General features: G+C 48.4%; 1 protein-coding gene across 2 annotated transcripts in view; it reads right to left on the bottom strand.

Moving 5' to 3' along the window:
• Nucleotides 1-11,449, bottom strand: part of CD58 (CD58 molecule) — a 40,326-nt gene extending 28,877 nt beyond the window's left edge. For both annotated transcript variants that reach the window (XM_029949510.1, XM_029949511.1), the window contains exon 1: nt 11,303-11,449. In XM_029949510.1, the coding sequence (XP_029805370.1) occupies nt 11,303-11,360 (58 nt within the window). In that variant the 5' untranslated portion in view covers nt 11,361-11,449. The remainder of the gene's footprint in view (nt 1-11,302) is intronic.
• Nucleotides 11,450-13,061: the final 1,612 nt, after the last annotated feature.

Raw genomic sequence — 13,061 nt, 5'->3', positions numbered from 1 at the left:
TTACAAGACATCATCGCCGCACCCAGTTTTGAGAAGTCATCTCGTATGGTTTGAAGTCAGAAGTGGGACCCAAATATTTTGCAGATGAAGTGCCCTGATTTTCAACTTAGAAAATGTGGTCACTGGAACTACTGAGTTATTAAAGAAAGGTCCCCACTCCTGGCCACAAATTCCTCTACATGTTTTTACTTGGGTTCTGGGATGGAGATTGGCTGCTATTTCTAGTTTGTCTGACCAAGCACTCCTACGGCTAGGACTTACATCCGCCAGGCACTCTTGGAAGCATTCTACAAACATGTACCCAGTGAGTCTTGTAAGAACCACAATAGGCAGGTGCTACCTTTGACCTCATTTTGCAGATGAGGAAACTGAGGCCCCAAAGACTGAATGATTCTCTAGTGAAGTGGTGAAACGGGATTTGGACCTGGACAGTCTGGCTCCAGAATGCTCTTAAGCACTGTTTCTGATGTGGGCTGTGTGGCATATGGCTACCAAAGATGTGACATGACACAGGATTTCTATGGCCGCAGTTTCTACAATGTATCTGGACTGCAGATGTTGGGAACAGGAGAGTCAAGTGCTCTAGTGGAGACACAAGTGTGTCTCTAAGACCTGCAGGTGAGGCACTAAGCATGGCAGTCCCCAAATCACTGAATGTCAGGGCCCCAGGGGTCCTGAGAGAACAAGAGTCTGTGCCCCCCACCACCCCGACCTCATATACATATGGAAACTGAGGAGGTCTGATCGAACAAGAAAGTGATACCCCCAAATCTCCAACATGAGACAGGGGGACCCAAATTCAAACCTGGGTTTTGTGATGGTGGTGGTGCCGTTTGTGGACAACTTACGATGTGACAACATGGGACAGGGCTTTCCAATGAAAGAGCATGAGAAACGAAGCTGAAAGGAGGGCATTTGTGTGTAATGGCAAGTAATACGTGGGATGGGGAAAGGAGACGAGAGGCCCTTGCAGGTAGGAAGAAAGGCAGGGAAAACAAACAGGAGCAAACAAAGGAGGGAGCCACCAAGAGGCCCCTGAGAGCTGGCAAATGAAACATGGGCAGAGACCAACAAGCAGCCCACAGACAGAGGGGGCGCTGGTGAGCACTGCTCCCCAGGTACAGACTCCAGCTCCCACCAGCCTGAGCACACAGGAGTTGCAGAACTTCTGCTTTTCAAAAAAAAAAAAAATGCTGCATATTCGAATTTCACAGGAAAACTTCTCATTCTTAAAAGCTGGCAACTAATTCCAATCTGAATTCAGGGGCATCCCCAGCCAGGCTAACCCTCTGAGGACAAAGGCAGGATCGTCTGTGGTCTTTGGTCTGGCAGAGGAAAGACACTCAGTACGTATTTGTTAGGTGCCTTAACTCATCTAAATACGGCTTAACTGTAGTCCAAAAGGTAGGGCTTCCTGACAGAGCCACAGAATTTGGCAGTTACCCCAAACCCCGAGCTCTGCAAATCCCCATGCGGCTATGGAATCTGCTGGAGGGGTCATGAACTCAGCAAAAGAAGTGGAGGCGTTTAACTGGAGCCAAAGAGTAAGTGGCCTGGGATCCCTGGTGTGCAGTCGACACAGTCCCCTTCCTCTGACGCCTGCCACCAGGGCCACAGCCCAACTGGGGAGACAGGGGTGGGCGGTCTGCTGGACTCCGGCTCCCATCTCTCCCCCATTACTTTTCCTTTGGGGATGGTCCCCTTTGTCCCTTGCCCCCCCTCCAAGCTGTCACCTCTGCCACACCAGATCTGCTTGCACCCATGCAGGATGCCAGCTCCTAATCAAATGTAATAGCTGTCTGAGGTTTGAGGAGGTGCAAGATGTCACTGATGCTTTTTCTTAGACACGAGCTACCCACCCTCCTGGGATTTGGAAGGAAGGTTTTTCTTGAGTTGTTTTTTTTTTCTTAGACATGAACAAGGTGATTTTAAAATATTTTTCTCTCTCTGAAATGTTTTTAAGAATGGACTGCAGATTTTAGCAGGGAAGATAAAAATTCGTCGGATGGAAAAAAATTCCCTCAAAGTTTCAGTACCCTAATATTTAAGCCTTTGTATTTCCCGTTTGTTTGACATTCTAACGGTGCTTCAGTGAAAGACTCATGTAACCATGACGACATCAGGGGTTGGGGATTCTGAACCCAGGCGAGCGGATGAGTCTCTTCTCCAGACGGCAGCCTGTGACCACAGCGTTTCTTCACTGCCTTGCAGAGCACTCTCAGCTGACATCCACCTGGAGCGTGACAGTGGTGACATCTGGGGAGACAAAGTGTCTCTCTACAAGCAACATTTATAATACAGAGGAGTGGCGATGCTCCTAAAATGTCCAATATCAAATAAGCCATCCTTTGTGGTCCACGCATATTCCATTAGTCCATTCTCATCTTAGTCCCAGTCTGGGGGTAGGAAATCTGCTCACCGGGGATGTAGCTAATAAAGGAGTCCCTTTTACTGAAGGAAGTGCAATGCAGCTCGTTTCTTTAACCCAGCTCTGAAGGAGCCCGAGGCCAGCTCAGCCCAGAAAAAAGTGAGGGTACGAGCTCGAGAATATGAGGAAGAACATTCCAGAGAAGGGGAGCCACCAGGTAACAGCTGAGGAGATGAGGAAACCAGGGCTCAGAGAGGTTTAGAAGCTGGCCGAGGTCTCTCAGCTGGTCGAGGACAGGGCTGGTGTCAGACCTGGTCAGGGGATGGTCTCGCCATGACTGCTAAGGACAGGAATCTACTGCTCTCGGCGGCACCATCCCTGCTCCCTGCCTCCTGTATTTCAGCCTCAAAAAGCAGCCTCCTGAATCTCATCAGGCAACAAGTCTCCTGGCCCCCCAGGCTCAGAACACCCTCCTTCCCCCCAGAACTGGCTTCACAGGTCCTCTTAGTGGTCAAGCTACTCTTTGCTCCCGGATGAGCTCATCAGAAACTCAGATGTTGGAACCAATTAGATCAGTTTCCTTTTGAGCTTTTCTCTCTGCTCTCAAGCTAAAATATGTCCCATTACATTCCCCGTTCTGACACCTCAAGCCCGTCTCCTGCCCCTCTCAGTCTGTACCATGTGCCGCAGTAACCACCACCCACACAACGAAATGTGGTTTGTCTGGAATGAGATGGGTTGTGAGCTCAAAACACTCACGGGGCACCGAAGGCTTAATACGAAAAAGGGAGTGTAAAATTCCTCGTTAACATTTTTGAGATTGACTGCGTGCTGAAATGAAAATATTGTGGCTACATCAGGTTAAATGAAATAGATCATCAAAATCAATTTCATCTGCTTCGTATCATGTTTCTAACTGATGGCTCTGCTCCAGCCTGTCCTTACAAGATACCTACATGCCATCTTGCTCAAGAGCCACATCTGTGAGCTCATCTGCTCAAAAGCCACATGTTCTTGTTAGAGGAGGTGTCTGAGACCTACAGCATGCTCTGGGGAATAAGGTTTTGATGAGAGCTATTTAAGACTCTCTTTAAGAGTCTCTCAAAACCTATTCTCCAAAGTCTGACTCAAGGTAGTTCTATACACTATTGATCATTTCATTAAGAATTCCTTTTTCATCCCTACTAGCTTCCAGTTATTCAGCTCATAGTTGAAAAACTCACTTATGATTAATTTCTTATTAATCTGATTTTCTCATTATTTTCTGAATGTGTATGTAACACATTATGTTTTCCCCGGTGTTAAACTGTTACAGGGGGAATGTTCATGAAACCACACAGCAGTGAGTCTGGTGGAAATTCAGACACTAATCACAAACAGACATTTTGGGGAACATGATGAAAAGGAAGTGAAGGTCATAAGGACCCAAAATGGGTCCTGAGAACAAGTCTATCAAAACAAGTTAGTTTCCTCAGATGGATACCAGGTTGCCAGAAGAGATCAAGGTCACAAAGGATAGACCTCTGAACTAGGCATTCCCAGATGGGGACAGAGAGCAGACTTGAACCATTTCAGGGATTCTGGGCAAGAGGTCTCCTTATTTCCACTGGTTTTCATTGGAGCCCCACAGGCACGAGCAGCAGCTGAGAAGGAAAAGACCAAAGGGCACAGGGCAAGAGATTTTAAAAAAAGAAAAAGAAAAGAAGGAGGAGGGGGGGGGAGGAGGAGAAACAAAGAGGTCGAAGGAGAAGGTCCTGTGTCTATAAAGTAATTGGAAGACATTCTCCTTTGAGGCAGGTCGGAAGGCACTGAAAGCTATCTCCAAAGAACTACTAAAATATTTTCCAGCACCTTCCTGGTATTGGGCTCATTATCTTACACTTGTTATTCAGACCTCAACTTGTCCGAGCAAATGGAAAAATTAGTACCCTGGTTTCACTTTCAATCCTGAGACGGACGGTTTAATTTGTGAGTACAGAATCCAAGAGACTACAGCCTCACGTAGAAGCTTGAAAAAGCCTCCTGCACTTGAGAAGAAACGTGAGTGGAAATCAGAAGATGGGAAACTCACGCACCCAGCACTCGTGCCTCCTGGATGCAGGCAAACTTCCTGCCTTCAAAGAGAGAAACCAAAATCTACCCTGAAAGTCCATTTTTATTCAAGAAACATCAGTGTGCTCAAGAGGGCAATAAGACACATTCTTAGATCTTGTTCTTAAAAGGCGGTTCTAACAGTCTTTCAAAATTTCTCAAAGACACCCATCAAAATTAAACCACAAACTTAGTCACAAATGCAACGTGATGAGATCCTGGCTTTTCAAAAAAGACAGTCTTGTGACAAGTGGCAAAATCTGATAAGGGTTGAAGTTAGGTGATATTACAAGATTCCGGTTAATTTTCACAAATATTATAATGTTATTGATACTATGCAAAAGTACGTAGGAGTAAAATGTGGGTGTATAGAGTAGAAGTACAATAAAATATTAATAAATATGTAAATAAATCCCCATACTGAATTCTATATCTGGAGGAGGTTTCCCCCATTCCCCCTTTGTAGATGTTGAAGACAAACTTCTGTGATTGGTAACTGTGCTGCCCTATATAATTTCACAGGCCTTAGCGAAATTACGCTGGACAATATAAGCAAATATACGTACGTTACATATAAGAGGTCACCTATGGGGGTGCCTAGCTGACCGCAAGGGTGTGCGACTCCTGATCTCAGGATCATGGAGCTTGAGCCCATGTTGGCCATACAGATTACTAAAAATAAATAAATAGAGAAAGACTACATATGGCTCTTCACATTTTCCTAAGTGTTGCTTATCTAATTTTGTGTTGGGAATGCATGGATTTTGAGTCCGAAGGACCTGGCTTCCTGCGTGCTCTCACTTATTTCCTGTGTGAACTTGGTCAGGGTACTTAACCTAACTAACCTTTGTTCTCTTTAATAGTGTCTACCTTAAAAAAAAAAAAAAAAACTTGGCATGACAGTTAAATGAAAACAAAAATCTAAAAATACTAAGCACAGAACCTGGCACAGAGCATGTACTCAATTCATGACAGCTTTTATTATCACAATGGGCCATCAGAACTCATAACACTATTTTGACTTAGACTGTCGTCTTCCTAAGTTAGAATACAGAGAACTCTTTGAACCTTGGTTGCAGCCAAAAATGTGAAACCGTCTCACATAGTAGCAGGAGATAACTTGAAGACGTAAAATAGAGACATGCTTGACAGACACTGTAACATCAAATGTCCAGATTTACCCCTGTGCGTTGTTAAAGACAACATGAAAATAAATCAACGAAAGAGACTTTTTAAGAAGCAGTGTACCACTTGGTCCCTGTACAAGGAAAGAAAATCTAGCTGGGGAGATGGCTGGCAAGATAAAAGAACTATAAAATGTCAACAGCAGCCCAATAAGGCAGGTTCTGCTGAATGAAAGAAGAAACAAGCAAACAAACAAACAAAAAAACAAGCAAAAAACCCACAAAACAACTGATAGAGCAAGCTCTTAGTAAGCTTTGCCACCCGCCCAGCCCTCCCAAGGCCTGGTCCACATATGACCCTGCCAATGCATCCCAGCACCCAATCCTGCTGGCTCCACCTTCTGAACACTGCCCCTGCCCCCCCACTCCCCCCCGCCCCCCCTCTCCCATTCAGCCCCCCTCTCTTGCAATCCTTTCTTCCCAGCGCTGTTCCTACAGCCTCCTCGACTGCCGCTTCTCCTTTGCCCCTCTAGAGATGGGTCTGCACCCGGCAGCCAGAATCATTTAAACACTCCATCACTGTAACTTCACTCCCGCTCAAAATCCTCTAAAACTTCCTATTATGTTGGGAGTAAAAAAAAGTCACAGTCTTTAAAGGGGTCCATAAAACCATCTCCAGGACTTCGCCCTGACTCTGTTTACAACTTCCTTTCCTACTGCTTTCTGGTCCACGGGTCTCCTTGAGGTTCCTTAAATGCCTGAAGCTTATCTCAGGGCTTTTGCTGCCAGCCCCCTCCCCACCTCCACCCCCGCCTGGAATACTGCTCCCCCAAACAATTAAGGAGACCCTCCCCTGCCTACACGGTCTAAAACAGTAACCACTAGAGAGTAGAGGGGCTGAATGAAATATCATGCATTCAGCCCATGGAGTACTGTGTAACTAGAAAAAGAGAATAAGAATGATCTCTATGAACTGATATGGAAAGATTATCCAGACATACGGTCAAGAGACAAAAAAAAGGTGCAGAAGGGTACATGGAGTAACTACTGTTGCAGATCTGTATCTACAAAAAGAAACAACAAAGATAAAAGAGAAACAAATAATAGCTGCTATAACCCCCAGCCAGGACGGGAATAAGATTTCTCTGAGAAGATCTTTTTATATGGTTTGATTGGAACCATGTTAATATTTTATATACTTACAAATTAAATGGGGGGGGACCTAAATTTGAATAGAAACAAAACAAATTGGGGGACCTGGGTGGCTCAGTCAGCTGAATGTTCGGCTCTTGATTTTGACTCAGGCCACGATCTCACAGCTGTGAGATCGAGCCCCATATCGGGCTCTGCACGGAGAGTAGGGAGTCGTTTTGGGATTTTCTCTCCCTCCCTCTCTGCTTCTCCCCCACTCATGCTCAATCTCTCTCCCTCTCTCTCTCTCTCAAATAATTTTTTTAAAAGTTAAAAAAATAAATGCAACTATATACTGAGTTGATAGCATAACCACACAGAAGGAAAAAATTAAGTAACTTGAAAATACAGTTTTCTGTACCTATTCAGTGGAATATATGGAAAAATAAAAAGAACTGTATTTAATACAGTTTGTGCTTGGCAGTGGTACTGGTATAGCAGTTCTGATACTATTTTGTGTTTAATGTATTAGGACACTACGGATTCTATGAAGATCAGAGTTCTCACTGTGGCAAAGGGAGATACAAATAGGGAATGGAGGGAAAGATGAACCAGATTGTTAGATTAGGCTTTGGCGTAACAGGACAAACCCATAACTTTGTTCAAACTCGATTTCCTAGCTCTGAGAACCGACAGAGCCAAAGCCATGACTCCAGTAGCCCTGAGCACACCTGGCACCTAAATATTGGTTTCTAAACCCCATCTCCCACTCAGAGGAATGAGAGAGTCTAATGATTCCAAGCTGAAGCAGAAAAGGTACAAGATGAGTCCAGAATATCTTTCTGCACCAGAAAGTAGGAGGTGCTCAAAAACTGATGGAAACTTGGCAGAGAACACTCAGTACACAGGGGTTCCCATCTGCCAAATTCTAGGTTGCTGGGCATCAAAATAGATAATGATAAGAATGCCATCTTAAAAAATATCCATTAGTCTATACTTATACTAAAAAAATAAAATTAAAAAGCTATTCATTACTGAAGAGTGTCAATGATGTATAAAGAAAATTAGGGACAGAAAATTGCCATTACAAATGTTTTAATTTCTAAAAAATGTTTTAATTTTGAGAGAGACACAGTGTGAGTAGGGGAGGGTCAGAGAGACAGAGAGGGAGACACAGAATCTATAACAGGCTCCAAGCTCTGAGCTGTCAGCACAGAGCCCGACGCAGGGCTCGAACTCATGAACCGCGAGATCATGACCTGAGCGAAGTCGGATGCTCAACCGACTGAGCCACCCAAGGCCCTGCCATCTACAAATATATTAATGGACTTGGGGAAGAATCACACTGGATGCTGAAACATCAGGTGAAAGATTGCTGCAGAACAGGTGGGTCGCACAATTGCAAAGTGTCACTTGATAAATCACATATTATTTACAAAGTGGAACAGGTGCCTCTGAGAAGGAGAAATCTGGTGGCTCACCTTCACCAAATACCCAAAGGCCTCCAACAATGAGGCAGATAGACTGATCTGCTCCCTAATGAGATGCATGGAGGACACAACACATTCCTAAACATTCCTGAACATTTTCACCAGAATCTAATCATGAGACCACAGACAAGCCAAATCTAGGGACGTTCTATGAAACTGGGGCCGTTTGGGGCACCTGGGTGGCTCAGTTGGTTAAGCCTCCGACTTCGGCTCAGGTCAGATCTCATGTTCGTGGGTTCGAGCCCCACGTCAGGCTCTGTGCTGACGGCTCAGAGCCTGGAGCCTGCTTCAGATTCTGTGTCTCCTTCTCTCTCTGCCCCTCCCCCTCTCATGCTCTGTCTCTCTCTGTATCAAAAATAAATAAAACATTTAAAAAAAATAAATTTTTGAAACTGGGGACGTTCTGTGAAACTGGTCCAGACCTTCCGAAAGTGGTGATATCATCAAGTACACCCAGAAAAGGAGGGGTTGGAAGGTTGCAGATGAAAGGGAATTAGGGGCACCTGAGTGGCTCAGGCAGTGAAGCTTCCAACCCTTGACTTCAGTTCAACCCATGATGTCACAGTTCTTGTGATGGAGCCCCATGGGGGGCTCTGCGCTGACTGCGTGGAGCCTGAGAGGGATTCTTTCTCTTTCTCTCTCTCTCTCTCAAAATAAACAAACAGTAAAAAAATAAAAAAAGTAAAGGAAGGGGACTAAACAGGCATGACTACCAAATGCAGTATGTGATCTAAGATTGGCTTCTGGACCCTTGCAGAAAACAGAATGCCTCGATGGTGTATTTCCTGACTATGACCATAGTTCCACCGCTTACCGGAGACATATTGTGTTTTGAAGACACATGTTGACCTATTAGGGGTAAGGTGTCCTAAGACCTTCAACTCTCAAAAGTTTAGACACAAAAATTAAGACTGCATGGATAGGAACAGAGAGAAGTTAAACCACATGTGTCAAAATGTTAGCAACTGGTGATTCCAAAAGAAAAGTGTGGAAGTGTTCATTATGCTATTTTTTGGGCAACTATGCTACAGATTTTCAATGTTCCAGAGTTTTAAAGAACGAAAAAGAAATGTGAACCACCCCCACCCTCCTTTTCTCTGCGTTACTAATCTCCGATGCATCAATGTTTGCTTTGCCTGCCACTCCACGTCTACATCTTTACTCATTTATTCACGTACTGTCTCCCCCACCCCCCACGTAAGCTTCACAAAGGCAGGAAAGGCAGTGCTTGGTTGCACCCCACTCCCTTGTACAGTGCCCAACACACAGCACATCCTCAGTAAGTGGTGTTCTCTCTCTTTCAGGGCAAAGACAGTTTGCTCGGAGAAGTTAGGGAATGTACAGATTTTGTAACTCAGGTGAGGGGCGGGGCCAGGGCAGGAAGCCAGGCATCTGACCAGAGAGCTGATGCTCATTTTTTAAAATTTAATGTATATTATTTTTGAGAGAGAGAGAGAGAGAAAGAGATAGCAAGTGAGGAAGAGAGAGAGGACAGAGGATCTGAAGCGGGCTCTGCGCTGACAGCCGAGAGCCCAATGTGGGCTCGAACTCACGGACTGTGAAATCACAACCTGAGCTGAAGTCTGACGCTTAACTGACTGAGCCACCCAGATGCCCTGGAGCTGATGCTCTTAATCACTGGTGGGCTGCTTCCCACTGACTCAGATTCTGCCTGTATGTGTGTCTCCCGGTTTCCCTTAGACACCAGCACAGGAAAGTCTCAAAGCTCTTGGGGTCCTGGGATGGCATCTGCCCAGGCCTTCCTGTCTCCAGGTCCTTCCTCTCAGCTGTAACCCTTCCTCTGGACTGAGGCCAGCTTATCCCTCCCAAGCACATGGTCCCGATTCTGCCAGGCACAGAAAGAGTTCTCCTTTGCCTAGCAAGTTGTCTTTTCCACTTCTTGGAATCCTTTCCCACATCACCGCATGTCCACACACCACAAATCCAGTTGGCTAAGTTCAAATACCCTCCCTACCCTGAAGGGTCTGCTTCACAAGAGATGTGCCTTCACCAAAGACAGTCTTCTGTCCCCTCTGCATGCCCGCAGCACCCTGTGCCAGGAGGCCTGTCTCACATTTCCTTCTGCACCCGATAATGTAGGCACCTTTGAAGGCCCCACCCCTTCCCCACTAAGGTGCGCTCCGCAGACGTCTGTGCAGAGTGCAGAATGAGGATGAAGACTCATCTGCAGTTCGTGCAAAGGGGCCTCCAACGGGAAACCCTCAAGGAAAGAAAAAGTAGTTGAAGGTTTATAAATATGCCCCCAGAGAGTTGGCTATGGCTGTGGATGTAGGGCCGTAAACGTGGAGACAGATACTTATTTCACGGGGCTGTTAATCCCGCTGAAGAAGTGGGAGAGGGATGACGGCAGTTCTTTCACGTTTTCAGAGGAGACGAAGGAGCACCAGCCGCCCTACTTAGGAATCCCGGAGTGAGGCCATCGCCCCCTCGGGCACTTCTCTCGGCCCATCCCAAGCCCTGCACTCCCCCTGGCAGTAGTGCCAGTCGGAGGAGGGAGGACTGCAGGGGCGGGGGCACCAGGCAGCCCAGCGAGCGCGCCTCCCCAACCCGCGCGGGGATCCGCGGGACTCGTCCCGCAGGTGGAACACGCTGCCCGTCGCGTCCGGAAAGAGCTCATAGGCAGCGGAGGCCGTGAAAGGGTAGCCCAAGTTCTCGTGAAGTTTCCCCGGGGAGGGAAGGGCCGACAAGTGACTTAGCAGTCACTGGAACTTACACAAGGGCACACCCTTCCGGAGGAACGCTAAGTCGGGAGGTGACAGGGCTTGGTGGGGTGGTCACCCCTCGGTCTTAGAGGAAACTACACCGAAGAAGTGAGCGAGCTGGAGGCCTGTCCCTCTTCCCAACCAGGATTCCGGTGTCTAAGGTCAAAGTTGCTTCCTGACTACCCACGGAGACGTGTAGACGACGGGACAAGTCTCTCCGCCGGCCGCGTTTCCCCCGCCACCCACCCCGCTCCCCAACCCAGGCTGCAGCCGCCTCGGGCCCCGCCCGTCCACTCGGCCCTGGAGCCCGGGGAGCCCCCGACACCTCCGGCACCGCCCAGTCCCCGCCGGGGCCCGGAGGAGGCCGCCACTCACCCAACTGGAGCACCAGGCAGGCCGCGCGGAGAATCCCCACAGCCAAGCCCCCGGCCATGGCTCGTCCGGCCGGCCTCTACGCCCGGACTGGGCCAGGGTCCGCGGCAAGTTTCACCACAGCTCCGCCTACGGCCACGCGCAGGCCCGGTCCCGCCCCCGCGGGCCCCACCCTGTCCCGTCCCGTCCGGTCCCGTCCCGCCGCCGCTGGCCCCGCCCCGCTCCGCCCCTTCCCTGGCCCTGACGGGTGGGTAAGCTCAGACCCGCTCTCGCCTCGCCGGGCTTCTAACTTGGGCCCCTTCTTCCGGTTCCAGCCCCGCGCCGCCCCGCAGACGTCGTGCTGCCCACGCCCTGTCCCCAAAGTCGTTCCGCCGCCTCCCCGTCTGCTCTGTGGAGCTGTCCTTTCACAGTGCCTTGCGTTTTTAAAACCAGGCTTGTGTCGGTTCCTCCTCCTCCTCCAGCACTTTCCCTGGACGTTTGGGACGAGACGGAGGCACGTGTTGGCAAGTGGGGGGAGGGGGAGCTGCGCCCCGCTCGGCTGGCCCCTGCGGTGACCGGAGGACTCTCCTAGAGGACTAGGAGGCTCCCAGGCACTCTGTTCCTTCAGCGCTTTCCAGCAGCAGAGGGCGGGGCTCGCCTTTCCTGCGGGTCACTGGCCGGGCACATTAAAACAAAAGGAAACATTCTGGACACCTGCTAAGATGTGCGGATTACCTGGTGCTGAGGGCCCGCCTATCTGAGCCACCTTTTCCTGAAGCCTGGCCGCGACGCCCAACACTCCCTTCCTCCGGGCTGGGACTTCCAGCCTTGGGTTTCTCCCTTGTCGGTTTCCTCTGTTTTCCTCTTCCTGCATCTCAAGTGTGGACTTCCCCTTAGGCTGAGGAGTCAGGTGTAATGAATCGCCTCACTGTGTGGCTTCCCCCCAAAACCTCCCACCCAGGCTGCAGCAGGCATCTGGAACACTCCATCCTCCTGAGTAGGCTTCTTGATGGGCTTGCCCTCTCTGCAGTCTGTCTGACCCCAGACCAAACTCCTCTGCTCCCAGAACCAGCTCCTGGCAGTGGCCCCCGCGGGCCTTTCCTCTACCTAGCAGTGGGAGTCAAGGGAACTCTAAGTTCCATGGGAGCTGGAAGTTCTTCCCAAGGAACAGGACTCCCTGCTGTCCTAAGAGACACTAACACATCACTTGTGAAACTGAGTGGAAACGTGCTTCCTTATTGATGTCATCTTCATCATCCTCAAGTGAGGATCCCAGAACCACTCAAAACACTTAAACTGTAAGAATTCCTTAGTTCTTAAATCAGCCATCCCATCTGAAAGGGTATCTCTACCAGTGACATTTCTGGGACCAACGTCACGGATCATGAAGTATGCGAATTTAAGACATCCCCTTCTGGGAACATGAGGCAGGGGCGGTGTATAGCACAAAACATGAGAGAAAATCAAGTTCCTGCTCTGCACCTGGCTGGTAGGAACTCAGACCGACTGGGAAAGTGAGGGTAGGGTGAAACTTTTAGACACTGGAGAGCCCCTGAGAACTTCCCAACTAAGAAGTGATCCTAACAAACATCTGGTGAGTGCTTACTAAGCCAGGGCCTGTGTTACGTGCATTGCCTGAATTAATTTTATCTTCTTGCTGTCCCTAGTTTCACAGAGGAGGAAAAGAAGACTCAGAGAAGGTAAATGACTTGTCCAAGGACACACAGTAAGGGGCAGAACCGGGAGACCAACTAAAGCAAAATCCAAGGGGCACCTTAGTGGC

Source organism: Suricata suricatta, chromosome 8 (genome assembly GCF_006229205.1).
Source record: "Suricata suricatta isolate VVHF042 chromosome 8, meerkat_22Aug2017_6uvM2_HiC, whole genome shotgun sequence".
NCBI classification, from domain to species: domain Eukaryota; kingdom Metazoa; phylum Chordata; class Mammalia; order Carnivora; family Herpestidae; genus Suricata; species Suricata suricatta.
The sequence above is the reverse complement of the archived record's forward strand: the minus strand, read 5'-3'. Positions and strand labels throughout refer to the sequence as shown.